Here is a 19,528-nt window from a genome sequence, read left to right on the forward strand (position 1 = left end):
GGTCAGCCACAAAGCTCAGCTGTGGAGGAACACAGGCCCAAGGCTGCAAAGTGAAGATTTCAGATCACATGCAGCAGTCATGGGCCCACACTAAGTCTGGCCCAAATAGAGCAGTGCAACCTGTGCCCTTCCCCCCAGAAATGGTAGGGTTGGAAATCCCCCAAGGATGCTGCAGTTCCTGGATTTTTCATGGACATTTCAATACTGGTGCAAAAGCTGAACTGGGTCACCCTGCAAATCACAGCCCTGGCACCCCCAGGGATCAGCCAGAGGGACACAACACAAACACACAGCCATTTGTTCCCTTCAGTGGTCAGGCCTCAGAATTCCAGAAACAGAATTCTACTACTCAGAAGCTAAACAGCCCTTCCCCATCAGAGACTTCCATTTGAATTCCTCCTAGCCTGCTCCCTCAGCCAGAGGAGACACAAGGAGTTGAGAGCAGCTGCCCATGAGCAGCCCTGCAGCCTGCACTGCTGCAGCCAGTGCTCCCAGCAGGCATCTCCATCCCCCACAAGGTAAACACAGGATTTTAGCCATCCCTTCCAAAAGAAAAAAGCTGCAGATTGCTGACATGGCCCCCAAAGCTGGAAAAATAGATGCTCAGCCTCACACTTCATTCAGTTGGGTGTAAAGTTGTGTGTGAAGATGCCAGTGGCTGCTCCAGCATCCCAGGGTGCTGCCTGGGAAAGCACAAGTGAAGCTCCTGCCCTGAAAAGCTAAGACCATTTTTGGAGCTCTTACCTTAAAGCCCAAAAGACCTCAGACACATGTTAAGACACCTTACGGATGGCCAAAAGAAACACACACGCTCAGGAGAGGGGCAACAAGCCACAGGCAAGGCACTACCCCGGGTGGGACTCGGAGAAGCAACCCCGGCTCCACCCGACAGCCCTGCACGTGCAGCCGAGAGGTACCTTCCAAGGACCTCTCAGCAATGCTGAGAGCAGAACCAACACAGACCGGGAAAACAAACGCGACAGAGAGCGAGAGAAAGGAGTTAAGAGAGGATAGGACCAAGCCAGAGCTGCGAGGACCCAGAAGAAGCAAAACGGGAAGCCAGCAGAGATGAGATACGGCCCCAGCCCCACCGGCTGCCCAGCCCCACCAGCGGAGCAAAGGGGCTGAACACACACATCCCCCCAGGGAGGGTCGGCACACACAGGACCCCCCAGAGCCAGGGGGGAACGGCAGCAGGGAGTGCTGCTCGGCTCGCCCCGCCCGACCCCACTCCCCCAGCGAGGGCCCCCGCCCCGCACTCACACCCAGGGCTCCGGCAGGCAGCAGGACGCGGCTGCGGCTACCGGCACCGGCTGCCTCTTGGCCCCGGGGGTGGGACGGGCCCTCCCCGCGACCCCTCCCCGCCCTCCGCCAGCTGAGGCACCGCCCCGAGCAGGGGTGGGCAGCGGGACCCCCCGCAGCCCCCCGGAGACCCCCGGGAGCCCCAGCCCCGCGGCGATGGGCAGAGGCAGCAGCCACAGCTCCGAATTTTTGCACAGTGTAAAGGGATGGAGTGTTGGGGGGGTGTCAGCCGCCCTTGCTCCCCGTGTCTTTGCGGATAGCCGGGGGGTGAGGGTGCTGAGTTTGCCCTTGAGCAGTGCCAGCAGCTGTTAACTCGGGGGGTCTCGCCCACAGGAAAAAAAGCACAGGTGGTTTTAGGAAACCACCTGCAAGTTCTAGTGGGTAATTCCCTGGCGTTAGGAAATGCGGGCAGGGGCCGGTAAAGTGCACGCAGCTGGGTCTGAATCCCCCATCATCATCATTAAGTGCTGCCAAACTCCACAGCGAAGTCCCTCCACGCCCATCTGAGAGCCACGGGATACAGATCCTGCCGTCACATCTGGTCTGGATGACATGTGGGTGTTGTAAGGTCACCTTCATCCACAGAGATCCCCCCCGGGCTGTGCTGGATGTCAGCCCTGAGGAGGGCTGATGATTTGCCATCAAACACCTGACTGTGCATCTGAAACACTGGATGAAAAGCACCAGGAGGAAGCAGGCAGGGCAGTGTCACCAGCAGCTTCCCCAGCACCAGTGTTTGTGGGTGTGCTGCACCTGGGCCACCAGCATCTCCATGCATCACCCAGACCCCTTCCTCACAGCCAAGCTGTCTCTGCTTCCATGGTTTTAAGCAGGGAAGCTAATGCAGGAGGACAAGTGTTACATGTTGACTTCTGCTGAACAGGTTTGCTGGATTTCCTGAAAAGGGTGATTCCTCTGCTCCCATGGAGCCCAGGAGACACCATCCTGCTCCAGACACCACACAGCACCACACTTTAAAACAGAACTTACCCAAGCGAGGTGGCTCAGCTCCATCCCGCCCCTTACTTGCAAGGGTCAGCTGCAGCATGGGATAGGATGAAACCTTACATTCCCAAAAGCCTTCTAGCAGTTTCCCTCACTGAACTGTCTCACACAGAGGTCAGATGAGCATCAGTGCCAGGAGCAAAGCCACAGCAGAAGCAATTAGATCAGTTCAGGCAGGTAGTCTACACCCAGGCTCTTGTTGTGGCTGGGCCAGCAGGAGTACCCTTTCCCAAGAAGACAGAATTACCTCAAAACTCATAGAAGTCCCTGAAACTCTGACTGCTGCAGATGACTCTTCTAGACTCCTAACTTTCCCCAGAAGAAAACAGTAAGGATGGGAGTTTTTATCTGAAAGTACTGAGTTGGGACAAGTGCCCTATGAACAGGAACATTTAGCAGGACTTGAGTTTTCCTCTTGGAGTTGACAATGTCCTCAGCATGAGTCAGGCTGAGAGTTGGCACCCACTATAAAACCATTCAGGAGTGCACAGCTATGACTCTAAAGGCTGAAGAAATGACGAAGTAGCAGTAAGTGCAAATACAGAGGGATCACCATGTAAACCCATGGCACAAGACAAACCAGTGACGATCAGCAGTGTGTTAGATTTTGGCCAAGCACCTTTGCAGCTCACTCAGAAGCTGAGTGACATTATCCACAGAGCACAGTTCTGTATCATCTCATGGCAGAAGGGAGAGAGGCTCTGAGAGCAGGAAGGGCATTTACTTCAGCCCTGACCAACCCCTCTCCATCCCTTCAAATAATGTTTGCAGAAGAGATCTCCACCTGCACTGAAAATGGGCATTTGCACTCCCAGTAGGGCTCTGTAACAGCAACAGCTGAGAAGAGTGGAGTTAGAGCTAACCCTGTGCTCACAGTGGGCATTTAAAAGATTCCCTAAGGAAAAAAGCTTTAAATGTAACCAACAGACTTTTCTCATGTAAGGTGTGTTCCATGATACAATGATTCATGGGGAGTTAAATATTTATAGTTGCATTTCTTCAAGTTCTGCAATGACAATATATTTAAAGTATGACCTCAACAAAAATGAAGAGAACCAGTGTTCTCTACTATAAAACTGGGAGGGTGTGTGTGAATGTCTCTACAAAGGAATGAGTAATTACTAGGAAACCATCAATCTTCTCACACAATCCAAGATCCGAGCATTTAATAGAAGTGGTGATTTTACTACCACAAGTTTTTCTTGCCACTAGCACAGCAAAGATAACAGACACAAACAACTGATAAAATTTTTTTTTATTATTCACTTTTGAATTCTTTTACACTTTCCTGATTATTTTGTGTAAGGTGAAACTAGAACTGTTTAAAAGACATACACAAATCTAGTACATCAATAACCAGGTTTTTCTTTTTGCTATACTATTCTCACAACCACGTGTGTGCTAGGCAATATAACCGTCACAGAAGCAAACTTTAGGCAGAATACTGGTCAGTAAAAACAAAGCGAAAAGAGCTACCAGATATACAGACAGGCTCGGTTCCACATTCACTACTGCATTTATCAAGCGCCAAGTATTAACTGCACAATTTGTTCAGCTAGTAGAGGGGAGTTTTAAAATCAGTGCATGAAATTCTCTTCAGCAGACAGATGGACAAACAGATGGATCCTATACCTAAGTGGAATGTGAAGGTAGGGGGATGATTCCGCGGGACTGACAGGTGACTACTCCTAATCTTTTCCACTGTATTATTCACGCAACTCTTAGTAATTTTTTTTAAATGGGACATGTCTGAAACATAACTAGGTGAGGACGTTTGGAGCTCAAATATTACAAGTTACAAGCATTACAAATGAGTTGGTCTGCATTCCAGTACAATAAATGGGGAATCCTGAATATTTGAGCCAGTTCCTGGTGCTATCAAAAAAATGGCAGATGAGAGCTGAAGACTGCAACAGTACTGGCAGCTGTCAAACATCCAAGAAAGAAACCTGTCCTTGAGCAGACTCAGGTTTCACCCACCATCCTGACATCACACAAAATTAAAGAAAGGATGATGTGTATGTGGGAGTCCAGAACTGCTTTAATGGAGTTTAAACAGTTGAGAGGGTCAGGGATGAACAGAGTCCAAAGGGAGAAAAATTTCTATAAACTGTACTTAAAGATGGCTCAGTGGATTACTTAAGAAGCTTTCAGGATAAATCCAAAATGGGAATACCATGGAGATTTTGATTCACCCAAGAGTAAAGTAATGCAAAAGTGGCAGATCACTTCATGGTATCATCCAAACTAATAAGGCCATTCAAAAAATTGAATCTTCTCCTATTGCAAGTCCATGGTAGTGAACAAAGAATTCTCACTACTAACATCTAAGGTATAGTTAGGTATGTTATTGCTGTGGGAAGGGGCTTAGTCATGCATGTCCTATGAGCATGAAAGCACTTTTAGAAGTCAAATCCCAGTTATCTGCCAGTGTAAAGAGTTTGGAATTCAAGCTGCTAACTCCCCCATTAGCCTCCTCCCCAAAACAAACCCCATGCCCAGAAAGACAGGACTGACAAAGTGAGCTTTTGACTGAAAGCGGTGCCTCAGACTTGGTTACAAATGTCTACAGAGTGTGCCTGTTAAACTAACTCATAGCAGTGTTACAAACTGGAATGCCATACATCAGATTGTTTTCCTTCCATGCCCCAGTGTCACAATAGAATCTCTATAACTTTCTGTACAACTTTACAACAGAATTGTACTTCGACTATTTTGGTGCCAAATTAAGCTTGCCAGAGTTACACAACTGATGTCTACTTTTCTACCAATAAGAGTTTTGTAAAGTCAATTGCAATCACAAAACCCATAATCACAGTGTTCAGTTAAAAATATAAACACGGTAATCGTAACTGTAAATGTTCAGAATAGGAAAGTTCGGAATGCCATTAGAGTAACCGACCTCCGCTTTAAGGACACAAAACATCAACCAACTGTTTTTTTTTTTCACCCCACAGACAGTTTTTGCTACGTTGAGGTTGTGAAAGTCAATGTACTATTCTTTTTGCTTGTCGCACAAAGGGATATATGTGTAGGATACAGGGTGACATTGAACACAGAGTGAAGCGTGACAGCCATTAGTTCTCTCCCTCCCCAGCATCCCCTTCATCTCCCTGGTTTTCCGACGTCCATAGCTGTAAGAAAATGCAAACACATGTTTATACTGAAAGCATCCAGTAAAAGAAAATTGTTCAGGAAAGGCACAGCACAGTTAGAAGTACCACACAATATTCTCAGCTAAGAGAAACACAGAACGAAACAGTAAAGATTAATGAGCAAGAAAACAGGCAGAGGATTACAAGTTAAAAGCCATCAAAAGTTTGCAAGCTCAACACAAAGACAAGCTGGATGTTGACAACACATAAACTGGCCTTTCTGTTACAAAAACAGCTTACTTTGTACCAACAATTAATAAGTGATTTCTGCTTTAAACAAGCAAATCTAACTGGTCTGGTTACAAAAAGCAGGGCAGTAAAGACATGCAGTTAATGCCTCAGAGAAGGCTTTAAATGGCACAGAACTACTTATGTCTTCAGATGTTGAGGCCCACTCAGCAGCCAGAAGTGGCAGCACCCAGAGCAGCAGTTTGCCCCCTGATACTTACAGTGAGGTTGTCCCTAAGCAGCTGCATGATGAGAGTGCTGTCTTTGTAAGACTCTTCATTCAGCGTGTCCAACTCTGCTATCGCTTCATCAAATGCCTGAAAACATTCAAGACAACATTTTCACAACTCCTTCTCCCCAAATTCACTTCTGCTTACAAAGAGCTTACAAATTAGCTGCATCACTACTCCAATTCTGTGACAAAAGCTTCCAGTGATTTTCTTTTCCACCAAGTGAAGAAATGTAGACCAAAGTGAGCACCAAGTCTTTAGACAAGTGGGAAAACAGAAGTTTTCAAGGGTGTCCAGATAAAAGCCCAGAACAACTTTAGTACCATGCCAATACCAAGTCCTGAAGAGGCAAACACACGCTGTCATACTGAAGAATGATTCACACAATTTGAGGCCAGGTGTAACAACACTAGAAAGCAATACTTGCATTAAAGAGGATGTCCTCACTGGTCTAAATACACAGTAAAAGACACAAGGTGACACTACACTAATGTATGTATTGCAGAGAAGACAATGGATGGAAGATAAGGGGGTTTTTTTGACAAGGGGGTGGAAGGTTTTGGGTTTCTTTTCAAAACAGCATAGGAAATCTGGGATGTTTCACTCAATATTACTAAGGCCAGACTTCCAATAGATCTGTTGCACATGAAAGCTTATGCTGAAAGTCTCAGAGCTGAGAGCCATGAGTAAGTGCTATTTCTTTATTCAGGTTTCAAACAAATGTAAGCACATTAACTGAAAAAAAGCCAATAGGAATAGCAGTTTTACACAGCAAAACATGACTTGTTACAAAGCATTATTAAAGCACATAATAAGAACACAAATGCCATTCACCTAATGCCATATTACTCATGTTACCACCAGGTAATTCTCAGATGCCAGAAGCTCCATTTAGAAGGCTCTAACCATATTTTAAGGAGAAGGCTAAGACAAAAATTACTTTCTTATCTGACAATATGCTATGATGACAATAGTTCAAAGATAACAGTGTTTTAAAGGAATTTTATACTATAAATCAGTAATCTAAAAAGAGCTATTGCAACCATGTAACTATCTCCTTAGCCTCCACAAAAACTGGTAATATGAAGAGTCTGCTTACCGTCTTTGCCAGATTACAGGCTTTTTCAGGAGAATTTAGTATCTCATAGTAGAAAACAGAGAAATTTAGAGCCAAACCAAGTCGAATGGGGTGTGTTGGCTGCATCTCTTTCTTGCTAATTTCAAATGCCTCCTGGTAAGCTTGCTGAGAGTTTGCTACCGTTGCTGCAAGAAGTAATTACAGTCATATTAATGCACAGTACATCACCATACCTCATGGGGGAAGTTATTATACCCTTGGTCTAGACTATTGTGCCATCAGAAATTTATACAATTACATATGCACAAACACGTATTCCAGAGTTTTTAGATGAAACTATTAAGGCAGAAATATTTGTTCAGATAAAGCTCTGAGCTCTGGAAATTAAATTCAACATTTTAAAGAGTCTGAAAATGAAGTTTATTCAAAATAAATTCCAGTTTGTATGCATTTAAGCTCTACCTAAGTCAAAAAAAGTATTGTGATTTAAGCATTTGCTTCCAATTTTGCCAAAGAAGGAGTAGTACTCAATAATAAATCCAGAGAAAACCATATGGGGAAGAAGAATTATTTACACTACCTATTCAAACTGAAGGAAACATTTGGCATGTAGGTCATGAACTTTGTATTTCAGTTCAGGGTTTCAGAGGAAAGACAACAGCTCCAGAATGGACTGAAACTAAGTGTGCAAGATATGGACTAAATCAGACACACATCAGGAATTCAGGTACTGTGCATCATTGCCTTAACAGTCAGGATTAACTGGCTTAAGACCTGGTAACCCAGTATCCTAGATTGCACCCAGAAAGCTTGATACCAGTGAAGACTTGTGAGCCAAGTTATTATTTTAAACAGGAGATGATAGGAACAAAGCATTTTCCACAAGAAAAAAATACATTCTCCAGGGAAATATTTTACGCTGCCAAATACCAGTCAGAGGTCAAGGGCTGCAATCAGAATTTGACTGGTGTGATGAACATTTGTCAATCACTTCTAATAATTTCAGTGAAATCTTTCTCTAAAAGTGACTTGCACCTCTCTTCAATATTACAGAGCAGAAGCAAAAATAAATCTTCCTGTTAGAGGAAAAGAACACAGGCATTTTTTTATGCTTTATTCTGCTCAGTCCCCAGCAGCATGAGAGATTTAATCTCTACTTACTTTGCTTATTGTCCCCAGATGCCACCTCTGAGAGGTATCTGTAGTAATCACCTTTCATTTTCAAATAGAAGACCTTGCTTTCTGGCTGCGTGGCATTGACAATAAGGTACTTATCCAGGAGTTCCTGAGAAAAGAAACATTACATTTTTTTTCCCTCTGAGTCATCAAAATAACACCTGAAGCAAAGCACTAAAATTTGCTGTGCTGAGGCTGTCCCCAGTTCACTCAAGCAGAACCTACTGACTATCAGCTTTAGGACTGCAAAGATTTTCCTTGAAATACGCTGATATAAACTTAGGTCCACAACCAGGCTCATGAACAGCAGGAGATCACATTAGCACAAGTGAAGCCAACTGTTTCCTGGTGACCCCTAGCCAGCAGCTATGGATTTTCAACATGGCCTGGTTTGCTTTTTTCTATTAAAAAAAAGCTATTTCATAACAAATTCCCAAAGAAACCAACTAGATGACTTAAGAATTGGACTCAAGCATGCAGCTATGTGGAATTACTCCCCTACTGAGGTGCTGAAGTGTCTCCAGCCCTACTAAAATTCCTTAAGCCTCTCTGAAGAATGCTGCAGCACTACCTTCTGTTATTTTTGCTGCTGGATAATTACCAGAACATCATTGCAGATATCTTGCAATTCAGCCTCGATCTTCTCACGATACTCTCTTCCCATCTGCTGTTTCTTCTCATTCCTCTCTGTTTTCTGTTCAATGCTGGAAATGACACGCCAGGATGAGCGACGGGCACCCACCACGTTCTTGTAGGCAACTGAGAGGAGGTTCCTTTCTTCATTGGACAGTTCATGTCCTTGCTCAGTGACTGCCTTCATAGCAGCAGCCATGTCATCGTAACGCTCAGCCTGTTCAGCCAGTTTGGCTTTCTGTACCAACTCACTTTTATCCATGGCTGTCCTGTAATTAGTAAGGAATAAAAACAGAGAAAAATGTCTCTTGACTGTCTGCACTGTGCAAGTTACTTCTGAAGGGTGAAGCAGAACACACAGTCACCAGTAAGTGGGAAATTTAACAACTTTAATAAAGAAACATGAAGGGTTTATTTTTTAAAAATTGACTTTTTTTGCCAAATATGTGTAATTTCCGTTGTATATGAATAATCACAGTCCTGAAGATATGTAAGGATTATTCTTTAAAAATGCAGCAAAATTCATATTGGCATTAAGCCTATCACAATATGCTCCTTAGGTAAGTCTCTCCCCTCCCCATAACCCAGCCTAGAAGACACTGCATCTTCTAACCCTAAGCCCACAGTTTTTGGTTGTTTATTTAGGCATTTTTGGTTTGTTTCCCCCCTACCATCAGAAAACAACAATTACTCAGGAGCATTGAAGCACTGGACAGCTCCTCCTGACAATGAAGATATTTTGACCACTGCAGGAGATGTTTCTGTGGGATTAAACAAACTGTACCCAGTCCATCAAGCTGTAGTTATTGACAACTTTGGCAAGTACATTTATACTGTTCTGTCAAAATTTTTTTTTTTTTTTAAATATATATACATCAATGTACTTACAATGGACACAGCTAGAGTGGCTGCAGTCTCAGATTTTCAAGACGTTTCAGCTTACACTGATGTTCACAGAAACTGAATGGGACATGGCCCTCATGATGGCTCACTGCAAAACTGCCTATATGGAAACAACTTGTTTACCCTTTTTGCTAATGCAGCTTAACAACTGAAGGCAAGAAAATCACATCACATGACCACAAGGCCCCTGAAGAGCTTAAGTAATGAAAAATGAAGTAAGGAACATCAGTGAGGTAGCTTGAGTATTGCTCACTTCTATAGGGTTTTATCTACAAGATAAAACTAACATGTAGTTAGCTTGGCTGTTGAGCTACCAACCTTGTACTCAGCTACCTAGAGACAGTCTCATAGGAGAAATTAAACAAGTTTCTTTGCCTTTGACAAAGTAAGTGAACCTCAAACTCCCATATGTCCCAAATTTACCTGTAAAATTTCTGCAGGTGCATAGGCTCACTTTCAGACAGACACAAAACTACTGCTCCTGTCAGTACAGAGCAATCATGTTCCTCTCCTGCTCCCTAAAGTATAATCAGGTCCCTCACTGTCCAGATGAGAGGTTTTCAGGCTAAGTCCTAACAGCCTGAAGTAGTTCCAGAAGAACAACAAAAAGCAAACAAGAACAGTAAGATTTCAATTGTTTTTCACAGGTTTCTGCTCATCAGACAACCTTTTACAGCCCCGTTAGAAAGAAGCAAAAACTGAAAGTGATTGCTGTAGAACTTTCCCTGACTCTCTCTCCTTTGAAAGGCTCTGGATAATGTCTCACACACACTGCTCAGTGTTTTTGAGCAGTTGCTTTAAACCAAGTACCACCTAGCACACCATTATACAGGGAAATCCCTACATGAACTCCTCAACCAGGACAATGAGATGCAGACCCAAATTCCCATCATGTATATGAGCAGTCTCAGAGCTTCCTACTGCCAAGGACAGAATCCTAACTACAGAATTATTTTGGAATATCCCTTCCAACTGAAGATACTATACTTTTCAAAAAATAAAATTAAAAATTACCCAAGATATCAAGTGAAACATCGTTACCTCACATCAAAGCTCCTGAAGTAAACCCAGCAACCAAATGTCCTACCTGCTATACATTTGCAAGTCACAGTCCTGCCTGCATTTCATCTTTTGCAGATCTAGCCTAACGCACCCATCCTTGTAGGCTACGTAATGCTAAAACCAGCCTCCTGGATAGAGACCTCTTGCAGACTTGATAGTAAAGCTGGGTTGCAGTTCAGTTCCATTTCAAACTCTTGTGTTCAAACTAGTAGATTCTGGCTCCTTTTAAAAGGTAATACACAGCCTTTGGATTAAAGCCCTCAACAAGAGACTGTGGGCAGCAGTGTGACAGTTTCTTGTAAGGCATGATTAATTTGGCTGTCTTTCCCAAGAGGCTTTTACCATGGGGATGTGCTGCACTGTCATTGCCTTCTGCAGGCTTATTATAAGGATGGCTCCTGAGGATGGAAAGGGATAAGTGGAATTTGTGATGTGCATTTTCTCTCCCAACACTGAAGCATCCCATGGTACCAAAGCACAACAAGTGTAAGGAAATCATCAGACCATTTACCACTGAGAGAACCCACCCCACTTTTCACTGCTGAGTCTATCAGGCTTTGTAAACCATTCCCTTCACTCAGCACTCAGTTTAGACCAAGTGCTTAATGCAGAAGTCATTTGTGCGTGGCGTTTCTCTGCCCACCCACTAAAATCTGAACGTGAACAAAGTACACCTGAGGAATGCTTTTTAAGTTACAAGGGCCAACTTTAAATAACAGGACATTAAAAAAAAAACAGTTTTAGAGCCATTCTAGTACCCTCACAGTCTGCACAGCTTCTAGAATAATTCCTATTGCAACCATCTTATCTCTTCTCCTTCTGATGGAATGTATTATGTAGAAAAAGTCTGCTTGTTGAAGTCCAGAGGCAAGTAGCTCCAACAGAGTTTACATCTTGCCGTTGAAAGGTCACTTTTATCTTTGAACTGCACTTTGCCAATAGTAGTCTAATTTGTAGATAAGTCATCCATGCAGAATTCCATTTACAAACAAGATAGAGTTTTGTTTAGAAATGGTGCAGAGTTTGTTTTATCAAGCTCACTGACATATTTATCTTTAGATGCAAGTCAATGAGTTCATATAAGGACACATGAAGAAAATCACAGAGGGAACAGCAAGGGCATAAAGACCTAGTGGATAAGAGACATGTATAGCACACATGCTATACAGGCAAAATACCAGCACAAAGCATTAGAATGTTGTTTCTCCTCAAGCATCTTTCTTCAGTAATGTAACTAATTTGTGCACATCTTAAATGTAAATCAAGCTTGTTACTGAAGAAAGAGTTCCTCAGAACTTTGCTGGCTTAGTTTTGACATAAAAACTCTCTATACAGGGGACTGAGCTGCTTAGTTAATTCATTTTACTCTTTGTACTGTTAGTAGCTTTGCTGTGAAACACAAGGTACTATTCAATGACATGGATTTAACAGAACGTAAATGCATTAAGAAAAATCATCGCCCACAACAAAATCTCTGCAATCACCAGAAAGCCTACCATTGCTTTGTTCATCGGGTGCTGCATAAAGGAACACTTAAAATCCTTACTTGGTTCTCCATTGCTTACCTTGTTAGAAGCCTGGAGAGAGCTTTGCAGAGCTATGCTGGCTTGAGCTCCAAAAGAGGGAAGTGTTTGCCAGAGGGAAAAAAGATACAAGGAAAGGAGTGATGTTTGAAAAGGCAAAGAAGCAACTATCAGTTTTAACTGCTGCCTCCCATAAAGGAGATGAAAGCCACACTCTAACAATGGATCTGTGTGCCACAGTCTTAAACAAGCAAAGCCTACAGCTAAAAATACTCCTAGGCCACAAACAGAAGCCATCTAACAATTACCTGCAGCTAGGAGCGAAACACACAGAGGTGACAAACAGGAGGCCAACAGGAATGATCTATTCTAGCACTAATGAAGCCATGCCATGTAGGCAAGGGGGAAAGAGGAAAGATGGAACAAGGAGCAGGGACGTGCAGACCACAGCCATGGAGGAGTCCTGACAGTTTCTTGTTCTAAGCAGAAGATTCTCAGATGCATTAATACATTTCAAATTCTTAAGACTCTTTTCTTAAGAATCTGTCAAACCACAACTTAGCAGCACTCCAAAATGAAGTAGCTGGACACTAGTTAGAATAAGGAATGCCAACCACTAGCCAGCAGTTGTAGCCAGCAGTACCAGCTGCCAGAAATTTGAATCACCCTAAACTCCCCACTCAAAATGTAATTGTTTTTATTTTATTTTTTTTAATCTTCACACAGCCGAAGTTCTTTCAATCTCTCTTACAAATGCAGAACAGCATGTATACAGGTACAAGGATTTACAACTGCTTACTTCCTGACCTGGAAAAGCCTTACACCTGTATAGGTGAGACTCTGAATCATATACAAAGCATTAAAGGCAGAGGTCAGATCCAGCCAAACACATCAGTCTGGAACCGTCTTGCTGCTTTCAGTGGGAGATGCTGTAAGAAGAGCATGGTGTGACCATCCTGGGAGCAGCACCTGAAGGCAGTATGCTCACAGAACTTCCAAGAGCAGATAGATGGACACACAGAACTGGAGGGTTACATCTCAGTAACAGCTGAGGAGTAAAACATACAGATAATGTTCTTCAGAAAACTGCAGGAGCTCAAGGACAACTACATCTCACTGCTCAGCAGTTACGACATCTGCTTCATAGCTTTTATTGTTTCCAATCTGAATGAGCTGCTTAGAACAAAGCCAGAGCAGATCAGAAGTAACTGTTTAAAAGTTTGCAGAAATCAAATGAAAACTGACACTGAAAAAATCTGGCTTATATAACATATTGAACTGATGAGACAATACTAATAAGCCTACGTTGGCCTGAAGTCTGTTGCTCTGGATGACCTGTTCTTCTGATGCTAATTAAGTCATTGATTTTTGTGTACTGTTTTTCTCTTTATAGCAAGCATTAGAATCTATCAGACAAAGTCTTCCATTTTGTAAAATAAATAAAATAAAATAATAATAATAAAAAATTGGTGAGAAAAAAAAATGGTGTGGTTACTGGTTTGACATACAGATCCCTAATGACTCCACCAGAGATGCAGGTTAACAGACCTGCATGTTTCTCTGTCAGAAATGAATATACAGCCAGATTTGGTGAAATGGGATGCAATCACACTTCTCAGTCCCTAACACTGTAATTCCACTTAAATTTTATCAGAAAAGCAGCAGATTGGTACACAATTTGTGGTCCAATCTTCCAACAATATGTGAACATACCTTATTTGTTTTCTGGACAAGCAATTCGTTCCAACATTAAACATTCACAGGAGGTAAGTGGTATTTCAAATGACAGTTCTATAATTACACAGAGTAAGAGCTTTGGAGATACTATTTCTAAAACAAATGGAAAATCCTTCTCCATAATTCAGGTACAAAGATGCTGACACAAGTATCTGCATGATGTTTATGGCATTCACTGTAAAGCAGTCACCACTCCCAGTAGATATCCTTGATAGGAAAGGAATCTGCTCTCTTTTAGCAGAGTGCAGGACACCTTTCTTGCTTTACATAGTATATACATTTGACTTCAATCAGTTGTGTTCCTCTGTTTTGGCTCCCTCAAAGGCTACTGTTAAATGACTAGAAACGAACAATAATAGTAAGATCTCAACAGTGAGATCTTCCACAACTGTCAAGAGGTTGGGTAAATTAATGAATTCAGTAAAAGGTACTGCAAACATAGTGAGGGGAAAAGGAAAATTACTTCATAGTGATTTCCCATAGTGATATTCCTGCTGACCTTGTGCAGCATGTAACTTTTGCCTCTTTTGTTATCAATTAACCTTATCCTCTGGACTTCATGCAAATGTTCAGATAAAATTAATATTCTATAATGTCATAACTTAACATGCTCTAGCCATCTTCTGACAACATTACTTGTTGCTTCCTAAAACTGACCAATGTAATTTTTAAGTGACATTCAATGGTATTCAGTCTCCACAGACAACGATGACATTTCTTTGACAAGTTCCAGTAGCATTTAGGGATACTGATATTATATGGAGAACTTAAATTTAGCCACTGCAGTCTTCGTTCTTCTTGATGTCATTGGGAAAGCACTGCACTGCTACATACCTACTGCACTTCACACAGGACAGCTGCAGGTGGAGACAAGCACAGTTCCAAAGCACAACATACTTACACAGTAACACCTTTTTGTTCCAGCTAGCAGAATTGGGTTTGGCTCGAGTCCAGGTGGAAATAGTGAGTTATCCCAAAAAATCTTCCCCCCGGCATGAAGCTCATGCCAAACTAATGTGTTCATATCACAGGTTAATGGCTTTTGTTAATAATAAACCCAGAGTATTTCTATTACAGGGTGGGGCAAAAAGCATGGCCATATAAAACACCCCACTATAACGCCCAGTCTTACTGGGATGTATTGGGATACTAAACAGATTGGACTGCTAGCTTTTGACCTCATTATTCAAATCACTATTTACTTAACTTCTCATCTGAGTTTATCCACATGCAGCACAAAGAGCTGCATACTGGCAAAAGCCTGCTTAGGGAAGAAAAAAATTAAAAAAAAAGACTCAATATGAAAATAGCAGAGATCAGAACATGCGGTACTGACATCATGAGGCTGAGAAAACTGCACCAGGCCCATCTGTGCAACGAGTCTATCACTTCATTGGTACCAATTTAATAAACAAATTATTAGACAGGGTATATTTTTACAATCCTTTAATATAAAGAATGAAAAAGGCCCAAGTAGTCTCACTCGTTTCCTTTTCTAGACCATTTTATGTGTCATTAATATTTTAAAAGAAAAGCAAGCTGTTCTTTTCATAAAGAAGTATTAAAATTTGTGGCTGAGGTGTCCTGCAGCAGAGAATGTGTTCCTAGAGCCACTGAAGTTACAAAACCTCACAAATGTTCTCACACTCTTTGATATTTTTATGTAGGAATTTAGCTTTGATGGTGCTGCAGGATGTGCAATTTGTTTTCCTACCACCAAAAAAAGTTATTTTACGTATCAGAAAGAAATGTAGCTGAAAACAACTGATTTATATTGTGATCTTGGCATTAGAGGCATTTTTGCTCCTGTATGCTAACACAGTGGCCGTATGCCACTGACAAATTATCATCCCAATTAATACCTGATCATACATACCTCAAATAAAACTATGGTTGTTACATTGGAGTTACTGCCCAGCCTTTTTGTAGACTGAAGCTGACCTGAGGCAGCCTTCTTTCCATCTGGAGTCCTCCCTAAACGCATCTCTATTCCCAAACGGACACAAATGATCAAAATTTGAAGGTAACAATAAAATGACTTGTTTCCTCCTAAAGCGTTCACGACATTGCAGCGATGGCCTTTTCCTATGTGAGCAGGCTCGTACCAACCGGCACAGAAACGGTACCTCCCCTCTCCCGCTGAATGGGCTCAAAGCTACTGGTCTAGGGAAGCTGCAAGGACACCCCAACCCCTTTCCTGACATGTGGCCGCGAACGCCGGAGCCTGCGGCAAGATGAGGTCTGTGACCCTGGCTCCCTATCCCTCCTCCTCGGCCGGGCAGGGGAGCCCCAGGCCGCCACGGCCCGCTCGGTACAGGTGTGCATGGCCGGCCTCGCCCCCCGGGACCAGTGACTCACTCGGGGCGGGGCAGGGCCGGGCGCTGGGGGGGGGGGGGGGGGCGGGCAGACGGCACCGCCCGCCCGGGTTCGGCAGCGGCAGCCGCGGGAGGGTCACACCGTTATTCGGAGCAGGCAGGACCCGCCGCCCACCCTCCGCGGTAGGACCGTTCCGCAGCGCTCCCGAGGAAGGCCCCCGTGGCCTCCGACGCTTCTCCCCGCCGCGGGGCTGCGCCGGCCCGGCCTGAGGGGAGGAGCAGGCCCGGCCCGAGGGGAGGCGGGGGGGCAGGCCGGGGAGGCCTCCCCCGCACACCCCGCGGGCGCCAGCGGGGCCGGAGCGGCCCAACCCAGGCAATGAGGGAAAACAAAAGGGGGGAGCCCGGGCAGCGGGCGGATCCGGCGGTCGTGCCCGGGACCCTCACCTGTCGGGGCGGCGGCACCGCGGCCTGGATCCCGGCGGTCGAGGCGAGTGGGAGCGCGGCGGCCGCTCGGCGCACGCACACACACCCTGCGGCGCTGTGGACCCGCTTCCCGGCCTCGCCGCCACTCCCCTCCCGGCGCCAGGGGGCGCCCCCGCCCCTCCCGCCTCCCCATTGGGCCGCCGGGAGCCAGCCGGCTCGTGGTTGCTATAGCGACGGAAGGGGGAGCTGAGCCCCTCCCGCCGCGCGCACGCTGTTGCCCTCTGCCTGAGTCCTCTAAGCCCCCTCAACTCCCTTAGTCCCCTCGGCACCGCATCCCTGAGCCCCCGCAGCCCCTCAGTCCCCCCTGTCCCCTCAGTCCCTTCAAGCTCCCTCACTCCCCTCAGCCCCCTCACTCCTCTCAACAAAGTCTTGTGGCTTTTTTTATTTTTTTTTATTGGTTGGAAACAGAAGTGCTGAGGTCTAACAGGCTGACTCCTGTTCTTACCTCTGCTGTCAGAGTGGTTCCAAAGAATGTTTATCAATATGGTGATAGGCGCTTTATAGATATAAATATATAAATATATAAAAATTATGTTTTGTATTTATTTTTATATTTATATATAAACATAAATATAAACATAACATAAATATAAAATATAAATATAAGTACATAAAATTATATTTTATATTTATTTTATATTTATATTTCATATATATTTTTATATATTTTTTCTATTTATATTTCAGTCCCTTCAGCCCCTCAGCTCCCTCACTCCCCTCAGCCCCCTCACTCCTCTCAACAAAGTCTTGTGGGTTTTTTTATTTTTTTTTAATTGGTTGGAAACAGAAGTGCTGAGGTACTAACAGGCTGACTCCTTACCTCTGCTGTCAGAGTGATTCCAAAGAATGTTTATCAATATGGTGATAGGCGTTTTATAAATTATAAATATAAAATTATATTTTCTATTTATTTTATCTTTATATTTCATATATATTTTTATATATTTTATATTTATATTTCAGGCCCTTCAGTTCCCGCACTCCCCTGAACCCCCTCAGCCCCTTCAATCCCCTTCAGCTCCATCACTTCCCTTCAGCTCCCTCACTCCCCTCAGCCCCCTCAATCCCCTCAGCCCCCTCAGTCTCCTCAGTCCCCTCAGCCCCTCAGTCTCCTCTGCCCCCTCAGCCCCCTCAGCTCTCTCTCTCCTCAGTCCCTCAGCCCCCTCAGTCCCTTCAGCCAGCCTCTCAGTCCCCCAGTCCCCTGTCTCCTCCTTCCCCTCGGTCCCCTCACTCCCCTCAGCCCACTCACTCCCCTCAGTCCCTCAGTCTCCTCCATCCCCTCAGCCCGAGCCCCCTCAGCTCCCTCAATCTCCTCAGTCTCTCAGCCCCCTCAGTCCCTTCAGCCCCTCAGTCCCCCCAGTCCCCTCAGTCTCCTCCACCCCCTCAGTCCCTTCAGCTCCCTCACTCCCCTCAGTCCATTCAGCCCCTCAGTCCCCTCAGCCCCTGAGCCCCCTCACTTCCATCAGCAAAGTCTTGTGGCTTTTTTTTCATTATTATTTTTTTTAAACTGGTTGGAAACAGAAGTGCTGACGTACTAACAGGCTGACTCCTGTTCTTACCTCTGCTGTCAGAGTGGTTCCAAAGATTGTTTATCAATATGGTGATAGGCGCTTTATAGATATAAATATATAAATATATAAAAATATAAAAATTATATTTTATATTTATTTTATATTTATATATAAACATAAATATAAATATAAACATAAAATAACTATAAAATATAAATATAAGTACATAAAATTATATTTTATATTTATTTTATATTTATATTTCATATATATATTTATATTTTTTTCTATTTATATTTCTGTCCCTTCAGCCCCTGAGCCCCCTCAGCTCCGTCACTTCCCTCAGCCCCCTCACTCTCCTCAGCCCCCTCAGTCTCCTCCATCCCCTCACTCCTCTCAGCTCCCTCATTCCCCTCAGTCTCCTCAATCCCTTAAGCCCCCGCAGCCCCTCAGCCCTCTCAGCTCCCTCACTCCCCTCAGCCCCTCATCCCTTGAGCCCCCGCACGCCCTCAGTCCAGTCAGTCTCCTCCGTCTCCTCAGTCCCTTCAGCGCCCTCACTCCCCTCAGCCCCTCGTCCCCTCAGTCTCCTCCGTCCCCTCAGTCCCCTCAGCTCCCTCTCTCCTCAGTCCCTCAGGCCCTCAGCCCCCTCAGTCCCTTCAGCCAGCCCCTCAGTCCCCCCAATCCCGTCTCCTCCACCCCTCAGTCCCTTCTGCCCCCTCAGTCCCCCCAATCCCGTCTCCTCCTTCCCCTCAGTCCCCTCAGCCCCCTCACTCCCCTCAGCCCCTGAGCCCCCTCAGCTCCCTCAATCTCCTCAGTCTCTCAGCCCCCTCAGTCCCTTCAGCCCCTCAGTCCCCCCAATCCCCTCAGTCTCCTCCACCCCCTCAGTCCCTTCAGCTCCCTCACTCCCCTCAGTCTCTCAGCCCCCTCAGTCCCCTCAGCCCCTGAGCCCCCTCACTTCCATCAGCAAAGTCTTGTGGCTTTTTTTATTATTATTTTTTTAAAACTGGTTGGAAACAGAAGTGTTGAGGTACTAACAGGCTGACTCCTGTTCTTACCTCTGCTGTCAGAGTGGTTCCAAAGAATGTATATCAATATAGTGATAGGCGCTTTATAGATATAAATATAAAATATAAATAATTATATTTTATATTTATTTTATATTTATATATAAGCATAAATATAAAATA

At 44.4% G+C, this 19,528-nt stretch overlaps 1 protein-coding gene across 1 annotated transcript; it reads right to left on the reverse strand.

The window, feature by feature from the left end:
- Nucleotides 1–3,547: 3,547 nt before the first annotated feature.
- On the reverse strand, nucleotides 3,548–16,913 carry YWHAB (tyrosine 3-monooxygenase/tryptophan 5-monooxygenase activation protein beta). The gene is made up of 6 exons (XM_030463412.1): nucleotides 16,792–16,913; nucleotides 8,776–9,076; nucleotides 8,160–8,283; nucleotides 7,020–7,183; nucleotides 5,912–6,007; nucleotides 3,548–5,441 (listed from the first exon to the last, which is right to left on the reverse strand). The coding sequence occupies exons 2-6, from the start codon at nucleotides 9,067–9,069 to the stop codon at nucleotides 5,385–5,387; spliced, it is 735 nt and encodes a 244-aa protein (XP_030319272.1). The 5' UTR covers nucleotides 9,070–9,076; nucleotides 16,792–16,913; the 3' UTR covers nucleotides 3,548–5,384.
- Between the last annotated feature and the right edge of the window lie 2,615 nt (nucleotides 16,914–19,528).

Source organism: Calypte anna, chromosome 20 (genome assembly GCF_003957555.1).
Source record: "Calypte anna isolate BGI_N300 chromosome 20, bCalAnn1_v1.p, whole genome shotgun sequence".
NCBI lineage: Eukaryota > Metazoa > Chordata > Aves > Apodiformes > Trochilidae > Calypte > Calypte anna.

Excerpts from the sequence above, each read along its gene's own strand:
- YWHAB (XM_030463412.1), bottom strand. The coding sequence starts at position 9,069 with ATGGATAAAAGTGAGTTGGTACAGAAAGCCAAACTGGCTGAACAGGCT. Across the intron at positions 7,184-8,159 it reads ATCTGGGGACAATAAGCAAA|CAACGGTAGCAAACTCTCAG; the intron begins GTAAGTAGAGAT and ends TACTTCTTGCAG. Across the intron at positions 6,008-7,019 it reads CCTGTAATCTGGCAAAGACG|GCATTTGATGAAGCGATAGC; the intron begins GTAAGCAGACTC and ends GAATGTTTTCAG.